The sequence below is a fragment of the Lactuca serriola genome, chromosome 8 (genome assembly GCF_051521515.1).
Source record: "Lactuca serriola cultivar US96UC23 chromosome 8, Lser_US96UC23_V15, whole genome shotgun sequence".
Lineage (NCBI taxonomy): Eukaryota > Viridiplantae > Streptophyta > Magnoliopsida > Asterales > Asteraceae > Lactuca > Lactuca serriola.
In genome coordinates, this window is record NC_136415.1 from 6,768,293 (window position 1) to 6,784,389 (window position 16,097).

General features: G+C 35.0%; 1 protein-coding gene and 1 non-coding gene across 2 annotated transcripts; both read left to right on the top strand.

Annotated features, from left to right (window-relative positions):
- Window positions 1–5,244: 5,244 nt before the first annotated feature.
- On the top strand, window positions 5,245–5,315 carry TRNAG-CCC (transfer RNA glycine (anticodon CCC)). The gene has a single exon. It is a non-coding gene; the product is annotated as a tRNA-Gly (tRNA).
- A 2,359-nt stretch (window positions 5,316–7,674) lies between these two features.
- On the top strand, window positions 7,675–11,657 carry LOC145070599 (O-Glycosyl hydrolases family 17 protein). Its single transcript, XM_079017545.1, has 4 exons — window positions 7,675–7,744; window positions 9,892–10,868; window positions 10,941–11,253; window positions 11,525–11,657. Exons 1-4 carry the CDS (start codon window positions 7,675–7,677, stop codon window positions 11,545–11,547), a joined length of 1,383 nt encoding a protein of 460 aa, XP_078873671.1. The 3' UTR covers window positions 11,548–11,657.
- Window positions 11,658–16,097: the final 4,440 nt, after the last annotated feature.

A 16,097-nucleotide genomic window follows, 5' to 3' on the forward strand; every position in this document is an offset into this window, starting at 1 on the left:
ATGTGTTTATAACATGATTTAGAAGGCTAAATCACTATATTTAGGAGTTTACTCCCCAAGGTGTTCTTGGGCGGTAAACTCCCGAAACAAAGCCGAGACCGACCCTTGTGTTATGCTACTGCCTTAGAGTCATTTATATGTGTGTTAGGGACATGAAATCAAGCAAGAACCACCCAAGTTTGAGAGTTCACGGCCCAAGAGTTTCTTAGGCCGTAAACTCCCTTTTTCAAGCACCAAATGGTGCTTTTATGGCACCTAAAGCCTTGGACTTTTACCTAGACTTGTTCCCAATAAATCAAGGGCCTTAAACACATAAGAATCACCTTGCAAAGTGAGTTTACGGCCATGACATAGTTCATGGGCCGTAAACTCATTAAAGGGGCACCAAAGTGTGCCTAATGCCTTCATATGCTTTAGGTAAAAGTCTAGAACCTATCCTTCATATGCAAGAGACTGAAAACAACAAAAACACCATTCCAAGGGAGTTTACGGCCGTAAACTCCAAAGGAAATGGCCTTGGGGCCGTAAACTCCTCTAGGGAGTGTTTCTAGGCCTTAAACCCTTTCAAGAATTGAACCACCAAGTTGGAATAATTCTAGGAATCATTTAGGACTTCAAAACACACAATACCCCCATGGTTGGGAGTTTACGGCCGTAAACTCAAGAGTTTACAACCGTAAACTCCATGTGTGATGGTATATGGGGAGTAAACTCATATACGGGGTCCTTTGGAACCCTAAACACAAGTGCCTTGTCCCACAATAGCTTAGATGCAATCCTTAGGGCTTAAAACACTTATATAAAGTGTTTATTATGTCTAGGATGTCTTAACATTATCAATTAGTGATTTGAGACTAATTGAGTGCATATATGTGTGATTATATGTTCATTAGGATCATAGTGTGTGTACAAGCCCTCACTTGACGCCTAACAATCCTACACCGTCTAGTTCATCTAAACTACCAACAACAGGTGAGTTCATACCCCTTAATCAATGTTTTAAATGATTTTAAATGCTTTAATGGGGGGGGGGGGGAATACAAGTAGAAAACAGTATGTTATTAAATCAATCTTATGTATTTTATAACTGTGTTTTCACTCAGTAGATCTCACATATTTCAAAAGGTGACACATGAAATGGTTTTCTATCTTAAAATACCTTGATAACAAAAGTATTAGTTTTGAAATGTTTATTAAAATGACATCAAGTCACTCTTAGTTATTTTTCAAAACTCTTAGATATCTTACAAAACCATTAATTTTACCTTCTTGAACCAAACTATACTTATACGCATATGTTCGTATATATGTTAGAGATTATAGTTTACATCTTTCATTTAGTTCCCACACCCTTGAGTAGTAAGAGTGTATAAACCTACTTGAGCAACTAATTACCTTTCAGTAAATTATCATAGGGATAATTTGAAGATATCAAACATTATTCCTATTACAAGGAATCACACAAGAGTCAGTTCATTCATGAGTCTTTACTAGTACATTACCTGATACATGAGTACGTTTACATATGCTTACATGATACATGATTACCTTACATGAGTACCTTTACGTAGATACATTTACCTGTGTATTACTTACGTGAATACTTGTATCTCGAATTGCGAGGATGATTATTAGTACCTTCTGTGTAACTTATCCTCCCTATCCCCCAGTACCTCGGGATATTTAGACAGGACCCTATCCCCCAGTACCTCGGGATATTTAGACGGGACCCTATCCCCTAGTACCTCGGGATATTTAGACAGGACCCTATCCCCAGTACCTCAGGATATTTAGACGAGACTAACCATTCTGAATCCCAACTGATTAGCACTAGTGTTCGATGAACATCTACGGATGCCTACGGTTATTACTTATCTAGGAGTACCTTTACGGGACTAACCCTTCCTCCAACCTGCTGCTGCTACAGAGGACAATTGGACCATCTTCGGAGGTTCATTAGGTTATACATATCGCTTACTGCGATGTCGTGTTTGTCCTGGTAACCCAAGATAATAACACTTACATGATTATATTTTTCCTATCTTACTTTATTTTGTGATATATTCACATAAACGATGAGTTAGACTAAGCACATTTAGTACTAGTCAACAGAATGGAAAATCTATCATTTTACTTACAGAACATTTAAGTCTTGGTAGAAGACTATCATAACGTTTTCCTATTTTACTTTATTTTGTGATATATTCACATAAACGATGAGTTAGACTAAGCACATTTAGTACTAGTCAATAGAATGGAAAATCTATCATTTTACTGACAGAACATTTAAGTCTTGGTAGAAGACTACATTATCATAACAAAACATTCGGGTCTTGGTAGAAGACTACATTGTCATAACTAAACATTAGGGTCTTGGTAGAAGACTACATCTCAAAGTAATAGAAAATAAGGGATTTTCTAGGGTTTTTCATACTTACATCAACATTTTCATTTAAAGGTTTACATGGCATTCATAATAGATTTTCATAAGCAAGACAACGACACTTAATTACTTATGAATTCACCAGCTTTAAACTTGATACTCTCTTTCAAAATAACTTGTATTCTCAGGTCATCAGTTAGACAGGTGCGATGGTCAGGTTTTTGAGAAGATGGAGCACAGACAAGACTCACCTTATTTTGATTATTCATTTTATTGTTGTACATTATGAAAGAACACACATGTATTAAAACTCTACTTATAATGCAATGGATGATGTTGTTGCTTGTTTATTATATTACACTGTTGTGATACTGTACATGACGTCCTCCACCCCTGAACGTTTCCGCCATTCGTGGTTTTGGGGTGTGACATCAGTGCTAGTGGGAGCACTGTAGTCATCCTTGTATTGTACATAGATAATGTACGGTTCATAGGAATGGACTTGGGAGCCGGAGGACGAGATGAGGGAGCACTACCCAGAGCTATTCCTAGATGCAGCAGACTTCGAGGACCAAATCTAAAATAAGTGGGGGAGATTTGTAACGCCTAGATCCTGGTAAGTATTTTAAACCAAATTATTCATTTTTGCAAAGGGACTCGACGAGTTGGAGGCCCCAAACTCGTCGAGTGGAAACGGATTTTGGACGCGGGATTTGAAGTATACTCGACAAGTTGAGAAGCCTCAACTCGAAGAGTAGGGCTGCAAGAGTGAAACCCTTATTTTCAGGGTTTGCACCTTATTTAAGCACCTTAACACATTATTTTGGCCTCCCTCTTCGCCTCCCTCAGTCCAGCAAAACCCTAATTCGTGATCTTGAGCCTTTTGAGTGTGTGTAAGTGAAAAGAGAGCGATTCTTTGGCATTTCCTTGAAGGAGTGGAAGTTAGAAGTTCTTGGTTGAAGGAAGAAGCTTTGGATCCAGAAGTAGAGCTTCATTTCTGGTTCACCTGAGGTATAAAGCTCTTACCTTGCTTATTGAGTGTTTAGATCTAGTTTTATGGCTTTTTCTCCATGTTTTGGTTCAATAATGGTGGCCTTTGGGCTTTGGATATCCCTTATGGAAAGAAACTTCAGATCTAGAGCCATTGAGGGACTCCATGGCATAAAGGTGCCAACTTTATGGCCATGGGAGTCCCATGCAACTTGTGAACCACCTTTTAGGGCCTTTGGAGCTAAATAACCCATGCGTGGACGTAAAGTTAGTAACTTTATGTGATATATCGACCTTAGGGGACTAGATCTACGGTTTGGAAGCATTGAACCCGACTGGAAACGACTGAATGAATTTAGACTATTGGGGACTCGACGAGTTGTTCATACGACTTGGCGAGTTGGGTCGTGGTTCCCCCAACCTTTTCTGGTACTAGCCAAACTCGTCGAGTGTTGGAGATGACTCAGCTCGTTGGATACGTTCTTGGGTTTGAAGATTGAAGAACTCGACGAGTTCAAGGAGGAACTCGGCGAGTTGCGAGCGAAATGTCTCGACTATTTATGAAGGGGAACTCGACAAGTTCATGAAAGAACTCGACGAGTAGGATCGAGATTCCAGAGTTTTATGATCATGGAACTCGACGAGTTCATGAAAGAACTCGACGAGTAGGATCGAGATTTCAGGTTTTATGGATCATGGAACTCGACGAGTTGATGGACCAACTCGGCGAGTTGAGTCAACCAGGATGTTCACTTTGACTTTGACCATTGATCAGAGTTAACCCTTAAAGGGGTTATGAGTATGAAAGGGTAATTAAATGAGATTATTATGTGTAGGAGTTTGAGAGGAGTTGATCCCAGAGCTGAGGACAATACAACTACTACATGACACTCAAGGTGAGTTACTGGGTCGAAAACACCAATGCCGGCCCACTAGTAAGAGTTATAGTAGAGATGATTGCCTTTGTGATAATTATTTGGTATGTCACTATCTATTATGCTGTATGTGCTAGTATGTTATGATGTTATATGATAATGGTAGGAAGGGTAGGTTAGACCCCAGTACCGGTCGATAGAGCCGAAGGGGTATGCCAGCACCCGGATAAGCTAAGCAGTACATGACTTATATGTTTATGCACTAAGATGCTATGTGGTAGAAGTAAGGGGTGAAATAGTCCCCGGTAACGATCGAAATGACCGAAGGGGTAGGCCAGCTCCCTGATATGCTAGGCAAGGTACATGTCGAAAGAACTGAAGGGGTAGGCCAACACCCTGATATGCTAGACGAGGTATCGGTCGATAAGACCGAAGGGGTAAGTCAGCACCCTAATATGCTAGACAGTTACTGATTGAAAGAGACCGAATGGGTAGTCCAATACCCGGATATGCTAGACAGTATGTATATTGCATGATATGTGGTATGATGGGGAAACTCATGTAATGTTATTTGTAATTTATCTATAAAATATCACCAAAATACATTTTGCAAAAAATTTCATATTTATTTGTATAAAATAATAATTAGTAACTAATAACATAATCATAAACCCTCAAATTATATATTCATTATATATTCAATCAAATTTCAAATCTATAAATATAAATATGAATGAGGATTATAGACTTGAATTGGGATGTGGAATTAAAAGAGTGGGGACTTTTTTTTTATGTTTTAGAATTTTATTTTCTGTGTGAAACAGTTTTGATATTGAACTCCGTATGATTACTTTGTATTAATTTGCTCCGAATTAAATCACTAAATTTTAATAATGTTTTGTTTGCTTTCGATACGTTATAATAAAGTTTTTTTGAAAGTAATAAAAATGTTGTTATAATTGTCTATTAGTTTTATAACAAAATTTGAAGCAAAAGGCGCATCTAGTGTAGTGGTATCATAGTACCCTCCCACGGTACTGACCGGGGTTCGATTCCCCGGATGCGCATCATATTTATATTATACGGTTTTACTTTTGAAACTTTATTCAATATATGTTTTTGTCGCTTAAAAACTATTTGTTTACTACTTGAAATATAGCGAATACTCACATTTTATTCATTTTATTAATATTTATAAATATAAGTTTTTTTACCGATATGTTAGCAACATATTCGTTTGATTGGAAATTCTTACATATCCCTATACTAATAAAAGAGTAGTTCTTTTGTCACGTGTCATCATATTAAATATTTTAATCAATGTGTTGTCACTTATCAATCTATTAGTTCTTCATTTTTTTTAAACATGTTCTAAATCATATACCGATCTGGATTACTTTAATGTATTCATGAAGTTTTAAGGGTGGCTTGAAAACCTAACTTCATGAATTCACTAATTTACAACTTGAATTGATACTTGAATTCAATACATATCGATTGAAGGCAAACGGGCAACAAGCTGCGCCGCTAGCCCTTTTTGGATGACAAAACCTATTCTTTTGAAAACAATATTTGTGGATCTAGGAGATATGACATTAGAATGCATGACCCGTTGGACTCTGTTAAGGAGCTCCACCGCCTCTGGTGCGAGAAAACCAAATGTATCGAATGCAAAAGGAACAAACACATGTTGATTTTCCCTACATGCATTGTCGTGCTTTACTACTTTGCACGCAACGGCTTTCAAAGCGGCATGCCCAGCTGCGAAACCTCCACTCCCCAAACCAACGAGAGGAGATACATCAGTAAGATCCACGCACGCATGCTTCCCTCCTATCCATCCAAAGACCAAAATGTCAGCCGGTCTAAGTGTGGACCTGCCATCCTGCGGGTCCGTCAAAAAGTTCACTGACGCTTCTTTCTTCACAGATATACCAGCACGCCGACAAGCATCAAAGAGAACATCCCGAACCACATCATGTCTATACTTGAAACCAGGGAGCTCTCTACAATGAACCGCGTGTTCCCCAAAGGTATCCAAACATGTCTTGCGACAAACTGGGCATATCTCGTCAATTGGGAATATGGGAATCATGAGGCGGTAACGAAGGATAGTTCGGTACTCCACAGGAGACATATGCTGGCCAAGACCATCAATAGGCATAGTTAGCAGAAAATCTTGAGCATGAGGCGCCCACAGACACTCAAAGACTGCTTTCTGTCTGACAGTCATCTCGAAGTTGACTTCCATATCTTGGACGATTTTAAATTTATTAGACATCCTCATTAATGTGATGCTATTTGACAATGTATTTATTCTCTATTTTAAATTTTAAATTTTATATTATTGTTTTCATTAATTCATTTTATTAATATTTATAAATATAAGTTTTTTTATCGATATGTTAGCAACATATTCGTTTGATTGGAAATTCTTACATATCCCTATATTAATAAAAAGGTAGTTTTTTTGCCACGTGTCATCATATTAAACATTTTAATCAATGTGTTGCCACTTGTCAATCTATTAGTTATTCATTTTAAATTTATTAGACCTGCTCATTAATGTGATGCTGTTTGACAATGTATTTATTCTCTATTTTAAATTTTAAATTTTATATTATTGTTTTTATTAATTCACAAATAAAAAATATCTGATATATATTAAAAATTAATTTTACATCTTTATTTGAATAAATGATTATAGTTTCACATAACTAATAAAAATATCTCTTAAATTAATAATTTATTTAAAATAACTGATTAATAATTTTGAGTTTTTACTATAAAAGTTTAATTAATTTTATAATTATGATTTTCACGGGTTATAAACCAGTTTAATAATATTTGGTTTGTATCTTCCTTTGTTTGCAACTTATTGCTACATACGTAAAACTCGGTATACTTTCCTTAAAAATCATTTGATTGACAACCAAAAAAATAAATGTAACTTACTCATTCATCAAGTGTACGTTAGAAAAATCTTTAAAAAAGAAATTAACATGTAATTACTTCGTAAAAGAATATTGCATTGTTATATCTCGTCTACTCTATTTGTTTTATGTATTTTTAGATACTTAGATAATTAGATACTTTTTATATATGGCCAGTTTCCTATTAGTTTTTGTTTTTTTAAATCGTTCTGAAAATAAAATAAAAAATATCACATATACAAGCTCCAACACGTGTGCAAGATCTAATGTTGTGGGTAAGGTACCAATACCATACTCCTAACAAAATGCTTATAAGAAACTTGATTTGCCAAGTTAAAAGATTCAAATCCATCTTTGCCTAAAAAAATACTATAATAAACCACTGTTCACTTTCAGATAAAACCCATAAACAAAAGTAAAGCATCTCCTTGATGCACTCTTCTTTTATATATAGACATGACTTTTATTTTGAATCATTCAATCTTTGCCTCAAATGGAGAAACCCGTAACTTCTTTTCTACATACTCTGTTTCCACTTTTTCTCATATTTTTCCTCGTTAAAGGTATGTAATATACGAAAGAAAATATGATTTTATATATATATATATATATATATATATATATATATATATATATATATATATATATATATATATATATATATATATTCATTTACTTAGATTTTATTCTATTATCTAATACTTGCATTGAATAATGTTTCATGCTTATTGTTGGATTAACTTGGAACAAATGAAGTGCTTCCAAAACTCAAATCTTAATGACTCTAGTATCATGTAATTTTATTTTAAGAACTTTAAATCTTTTTGTGATACATTAAAGGGTTAATTTAACAAAAACCATTTTATTTTCTATCATTACACGGAAAAGCATCTAATATAATTTAAATTTGTTGTCTATATTATTTTTATTTTTTTTATTTTTTGACTAATTTTAACAACTAATCTAATATCTTCTTCGGTTGTTAATCTATATAATTATTTTTTATAATCAAATTTGAATAATTTATCCTTGTCTATTTAGAATATTCTATAAAACTTCATCATTAATTTTTCTATAAACATATTTTCTAAATATAAAAAAATAATATAAATTTTATATAACTCGCTATAAATTTTTTATTTTATACATGAAATAGCCTTAAAAGATTAGTAGAATAAATTAATTATTAATAAAAAATCAAATATTTAAAACACCTAATATTATTAAACTCATATGTTACAATTTTATTTTGTTTCCATATATATTTTGTTATAAAATATTATATTTGCAATAAAAATATATATTTTTTATTATATTAAAACGATATGGAGGCATACATTTTTTTAATAAGAATAAAGATTTATATTATATAATAGAAATATAATTATTGTTTATGTAAAAGAATAGAAAAAGTTTATATGATTAATGCAATATGAATAATTTGTTTAAAAATCATTTTAATATAAAATATTAATATTTTCTTTTTGAAACAATATATTAAGATTTTAGTTTATTGTATTATTATTATTATTATTATTATTATTATTATTATTTTGAAAATATGTCTCATAAATTTGTTTTTATAAGATTTTTATAATATATGTGTTTATTAACATTACAATTTTGGGCTTCTAAAAATACAACCATTTTTTCTTAAAACAATTTAAATGACAAACGATATGTTTTTTCTTATTTTAATATTGTGGTGATGTTTCCACTGAATCGTTTGCATCTTTTGTCGCTAAAAAATTACTCTTTGTTTAGTTGAGTTTTAAAAAAACATTTTTAAAGACATATTTACTTTTTAATGTTTTTTTTTCCAAATTTTGGTATTTATAATCATTTATCTTGTTCAACCATTTAAAAGAAAATTTAACAAATAATAAAGTAAGTAAAAATTGAATTGAATATAACAAGATAATAATAAAGTTAAAAAAAAACTAATAATTTGTAATAATAAAATAATAAAATAAATATTTTTAATATAATGATTAGAAAGTGTAATGATGAAATAATAAGGTTAGAAAAGAGAAAACCACTTTTTCGGAAAACATTATATTAAAAATATTTATTTTATTATTTTATTATTACAACTTATTAGTTTTTTTTTTAACTTTATTATTATTTTGTTATACCTAATATATTAGACTAGGTATAGAATAGAGTGTCCATAACACCACCATCACGATTGTTTATTGCAAATTCATCATTTAGAACGAGTAGTGTGTTATATTTTGATGTTCTAGAATCTAAAAAACTTAATGATTTTTGTAAAAGTTTCCTATATTAAACTAACATATCAAGTTTGTTAGCTATATACCATATAGAAATTAGATATTTTCGTTTTCATTGTATTTTTTGAACTGCTAAAATTCGATATCACGATTGTTTATTGCAAATTCATCATTTAGAAAAAGTAGCGTGTTATATTTTGATGTTCTAGAATCTAAAAAACTTAATGATTTTTGTGAAAGTTTCCTATATTAAACTAACATATTAAGTTTGTTAGCTATACCATATAGAAATTAGATATTTCCGTTTTCATTGTATTTTTTGAACTGCTAAAAATTTGATATCACGATTGTTTATTGCAAATTCATCGTTTACAAAGAGTAGTGTGTTATATTTTGATGTTCTACAAATATTAATGATGAATTTGCAAAGCTTGCAAATATGATATATGATGGGAAACCGTGGTCTTTTATCTCAGGAATCAAAGGGAACATCGGTGTAAACTATGGCACGGTGGCCGACAACCTACCCCCACCGGCACAAGTGGCGCGCTTCCTCCTTGATTCCACCATTATCAGCCGTGTGAAGCTCTACGACACCAACCAGGAAATCCTTCAAGCCTTTGCGCATACCGGAATCGCCATTACTGTGGCTGTCCCCAACAACTTAATCCCAAATCTTACAAATCTCAAGTTCTCCCAACAATGGCTCAAAACAAATATCGCACCTCACGTTCCAGCCACCAACATAGTCCGTATCGTCGTCGGGAACGAAGTCCTTTCCACCACGGATGACTCTGTCGTCTCTAGCCTTGTTCCGGCGATGCAGACTCTCCACGCAGCTCTAGTCGGAGAGGATCTTCACCGTCGGATCAAGGTCTCCACACCACATTCATTAAGCATCCTCTCGTCTTCAAGCCCACCTTCATCTGGGAGATTTAAACAGGGGAATATCGTTCAGGTGGTCAGACAATTACTTGGTTTTTTACGAGCGACAGACTCACCATTCATGATTAATCCCTACCCATTCTTCGGATACTCCGGCAACACGCTGGATTATGCCATGTTTAGACCCAACTCAGGGGTGTTCGACGAAATGACTCAGAGAAAATACACAAACATGTTAGATGCCCAATTAGACGCTACGTATTCAGCGATGAAGCAGCTAGGTTTTGGGGAGGTGGAGATCGTTATCGCCGAGACTGGGTGGCCGTCGAGAGGCGATCCCGGCCAAATCAGTGTTGATACAGAGAGTGCTCGTGAATTCAACGGCAACCTCATCAAACATGTTATGTCAGGTCTCGGGACACCACTCATGCCCAATAGAACTTTCGAGACTTACATTTTTGCACTCTTCAACGAAGACCTAAAACCCGGCCCGACTTCGGAAAGAAACTTCGGGCTTTTCCACCCGGATATGACACCTGTTTATAACTCCGGCATCTTTAGACACAAGGTAACCAACTCTGCATTTTGAGTTTTATTATTCAAGGATATTAACAGGTTTTTGTGGGATTGGTTATGATAGGCCGGATCAAAGTCGCCGTCAAATTGGAATCCAGAGAGAGGAGTTCCGGTGGCGGGAAACAATGGCGGTGGCGGGAAAACATGGTGTATTCCGACAAGTGGAGCGAGTGAAGAGGTTTTACAGATGAATATTGATTATGTATGTGGGTTAGGGTTTGATTGTCAGCCCATAAGCAAAGGTGGGAGATGCTTTTACCCTGATTCGGTTCGAGCCCATGCCGCCTACGCCATGAACGTCTATTACCAAGCTACCGGCCGCCATGACTATGATTGTGATTTTAGAAACACCGGAGCCATAACTTCCAGCAATCCAGGTATCAATCTTTGTCTTTACTCCCCCTTAAATTACCAATTATCATTTTTTATATCACTAACCTACGCTTATATTATATGACATCGATTTTGTGTAAAAGTTGCCATGTCACTTGTTTAATAGAAAATGAAAATTTTAATATTAAAAGTGATACTGTTATTAGAAATCTGATAATTGATTTGTCATAGCTATGAATATATTATTTGTTTTATTTATTTAATAGTAGATATTCTACTTTTTTTCAATATGTTATTTGATTTATTTGATGTCAGGTTATGGAAGATGCAAATATTAAAGTAGTGGAACTTCAGGAAAGAAGCTTTATATTTCCAACGTTTGTAATGTAGATTATAGAGCATGTGAAACTTTTAAGGATTTGTTATGCTTACAAGTTACAAGAGTGTATCCGTGTGTGCATGCCATTTTTAAAATTTTTTTTTTTAAAAATTACAAAAATAGCAAAAGAAAAAAACCAAATTAGGAAAAACCAAAATTTTTTGTGTACCCAAAAGCCTTTTTGTCTAGCGGTAATTAATGACTCTTTTAATTGAGAGGTCATAAGTTCAAGTCGCGTTGTAACGTCCCAAAAATATAGATCCAAATAAAATAGTGTGTGCACTGCAATCATCCCAAACTTTTCCCCTTTGCACTAAAACTACCTGAAACATAAACCGTAAACACGAAACTTAGTGAGTTTTTCCCAAATACCACATACCACACATATCAAACATATAATGGGCCCCGCCCACCCTATATAACGGGCCTCGCTCTAACTCGCATAACGGGCCCCGCCCACCGAGTATAACGGACCTTGCCCTAACTCGCATAACAAGCTCCGCTCACTGAGTATAATAGGTCGACTCACATAACGGGCCCACCAAACATGCAAACATACAAGTATAACAAAGGTAATAACATATAGAATAATTATCGGGCCCCGCCCAATAAGCATACAAGCACATACACATGCAAGAGTCACCCAGACATCTAGCATCCTTACATAACAAACCATGGGTCGGCATTAATGTCTTCGAGCCACTAAACATGGTGAGGAAACTCGCCTCTAACTGTTGAATCACTCAAATAAATCCTTGCCTGCTAGTCGGGCAAATCCCCACGCTATCATCATAAAACAACATCTAATTAATATTGGATCTCGGCCCATAACCAATAATCTAAGATATTTAGCCCAAGCCAAATGTAAAAGACCATTTTACCCTTTTTCCTATTTTAGCCCAAAGCCAAGGCCCAATTTCTTGCTCAAAAGGCCCAAATCCTAAATGATCACCTAAAGCCCACATATGGCATAATTTTCAAATTTGGGCCCAAAGCCCATCATGGCCTAATCCAAAGGAAACCAAAAGTACTAGCCAAAAGCCCAAATCAGAAGTCTAATGGCCCACCAAGGCCCAAATAAAGAAAACCCAACATATGACCCAAACCAAGAATGCAAGCCCAAAAAGCTCATCTGCTGAATATGGGGGGCGTAATCAACTTGTACGCTTAGCGTACTCCTTCTAGGGCTAGTACGCGCAACGTACCAGCTGGGTACGCCCAACGTACTCCCCAGTTTGCCACCTTACTACATTAAGCACTTAATCCATTGACACTTCAAGCCAAACTCTCAAATTTGATACTAAAAGGCTACCTAGCATGTAAAGTTGGCAACTTTACATGCATACATAACTTGATGGGGGCTCAAGAGCTTAATAAAGGTTTTAACACATGCATGGGTCCAAATACTCCATAAAGTTGACATTTTTATGAACTTGGGGACTGAATGGAGGTAAGATCTAGCATCCATTGCCTCTGGAGTAGATCAAAAGCTCTCTTTTAACACAAAGGACTCAAAAACATGCACAAATGTTCCCTGAACTAGATCTAACATATAAGAGCATAAAGATGTAAGTTTTTTTTACTTTAAAAAGCTTCCAAATGTGGAGGTGATGCGGGATCCACAAGCTCAAGCAATCCCCTCAAGTGCTCCTCTTTGTGACATCCCTAATTTCATGGCCAGAAAAGAATGATTTGTTTATCTTTATTTTAAAATCAGAGTATTCTTTTGAAGAATAATATTGCGTAATTTGTTCCCAAAAATATGATAAAGATATTATCAAAGCATTTCCGAAGAAATGTTTTAATTATATTAAAAACCTTGGGATTTCATTGTCAATACAGTACAATAGCATAAACATAAATAGTGCATGCCTTACAACATCTATTATTCTAATGGCCTATAATCCATAGATCTCTCATCAGATCAATACTCCTGTGCTCTTTTGCCACTACTTGTAATACAAGAAACTGTGTGGGTCAGGCTTGGGATCCTGGTGAGCACATAAAGTTTTCAACCCATAATAATTAAGTTTATTAATTTCATCAAATCAATCAACCCGATTACCCATTCCCATTATCCTCACTTTCTGTCCCTAAAGCATCTAAATTAAGGGACCTAGCTTAAGGGTTTTCATCAGGATGATAACACTGCTTAGGGGATTACTCAACAATACATTTCAATAAGGAAACCATGATGGGGATGAAGTACACCTGGTGAACACGTAGTTCAAAAACACCTACAGGTTGCGAGTCTGCCAGCATTCCACTAGACTGTCTAGAATAGTCTATGGTCGTCATCTATACTCTGCTAGATGACTGATTCAACTTTCACCACCAAGGCCTCTCATTATTTTGTTTCATCTTTCATCGAATATACCATTTACCCATCTTTTCCAACATATTGATAGGTATAAAAATACATATACAATTTAAATCAAGTAAAACGTGTATATTTCGTTCATCCAACATAGATATCAAGAACACAGATAATATGTACACATAACACGTAATTTATATTAAATAATTCATATATATGTGTAAGATGAAAGTAACTATGCAGTCACTTGTTAATGTGATGACTCCAAACTCGGGCAGCACTTCGCTTCTAACAATTTTATTTCCCTTCAACAAAACCTAGTATCATTATCACTAGATTTTAGTCTAATATTTATTGCGACTAATTATTAAATTAAGGTCTATGAGCTATATTGTCTTCTAAGTTTCAAACAATACTTTTCAACTACTATGTACAGACAGGGGCCAAACATGAAACACCGTAGGGCGATTCCGTTTTGACATTTATGTTGTTCTGAAATCCAACAACCCTATACGACCCTTGAAACCAAATTCCCCGTACCGCGAGTAGTTAAAATGTATTATAATAACACTTCGTATAATTTATAATACTTAGCACATATATTTTTTATAGGTTCATAATAACGATAATGAACTTAAACGTAAGCTATACTTAAAGTAGGGTAAACATAACTTACTTACAATGGGGTTTAGCTAGAAGTCGGACTCTGCGGGGACAGAACTTCAGTGCCGAAAGCTCTTCTTCTCGAAGCCTTCTGATGCTTCGGGACTCTCCTCTAACACTTGGGAAGTTCTAGGGAATGGTAAGGGTTAAGAAAGGTAATTGAGAGAGAAAGAATGGGAAAGGTGTGAATTTTTGGGGTGATCCTCGCGCCTATATATAGGCTGAGGCTTCGGACTACGTTGGGCGTAGCTTCAAAGTACATTATGCATACTTGGTATGATAGGCGTACGAGGCCCTACACTGCGCGTACGAGGGGTAGAGGTCATCATCCGAAGCGAAGCCGTGGAGAGAAAGGAATGACCCTGAATCGGCCATGTGTCACCCTCACATCCTTCCATAATTTAATGAACTTCTGAATTTCGTAACTTTTGCATACGATCTCTGTTTTTAATGTTCTTTATATCCACGAATAGGTGGAAATGTGATCTACAACTTTCATTTAGACTCCGTCGGCTCATTTTGACTTTACTTTTAAAGTTATATTTCAACAGACTTAGATAGTCAAATTCCGGTAAAAATTCATAACTTTGTCATCTAACGTCCGTCTTCGATTGTCTTTATATTTTTGAGCTCCTATTAATGAGATCTTCAATTCTCATAGTTTGTCTCGGCTAAAAATCAATCGATCTAAAATTCGATTTCCGAGTTGTGCACTGATATGCTAAATCTTAGAAAAATCATAATTTTCTCAAACGAAGTCAGATTTGGACATTTTTTTTTATGTCCGTTCTCGGATTAATATATTCTAAGACTTTCTTTAAGGTTACTAAGGCTAAAAATTAGTTTATCAAAAATTCACTTATTACGATTCCCGGCGTCGTGTCGGTTTAGTCGTGACACTTCGACGGCTCATAACTTCTTCGTTATAAGTCGGATTCCAACGTTCCTTATATCCCCGAAATCCTTGTTATGACTACTTCAACTTTATTTAAAGATATTGGGTCAAATACTCATTCTATTTTTATGCATATTTTCATTATTATTTTATTATATTGTTATAAGCTCGTATATTGCACATAAATCACAAAAATCACATAGTACTCAAATAATTCATCTTCATTACGTAAAAATTGGTTACAATTGTTGACCCTAACTATTACATCATAATATTAATACCTTTCCTGAAACACGGGCGTTACACTCTTCTTCTTCAAGACACCAAAATCTCTTTGTCAGGCTCAAAACTCACCAAAACACTCAAGGGTTTCATTTTCTGGGACAAGGTGAGGTGGAGTCTGGTTAAACATGTCCAAATGAGGCTATAATGAGTTGTAAATAGGTTGAAAACCCAGAAAATTAGGGTTTGTCTCAGCCTCACGTACGCCCCGCGTACGTTGTTAAGTCCCGCGACCATTTTTATGGCCAGTACGCTAAGCGTACCCATTGTGTACGCCCCACATACTAAAAAAGGGACCAATTATGAAAGAAATTTACATCAGGGGCTAAAAGAGAAACTTACCAAAACTCTA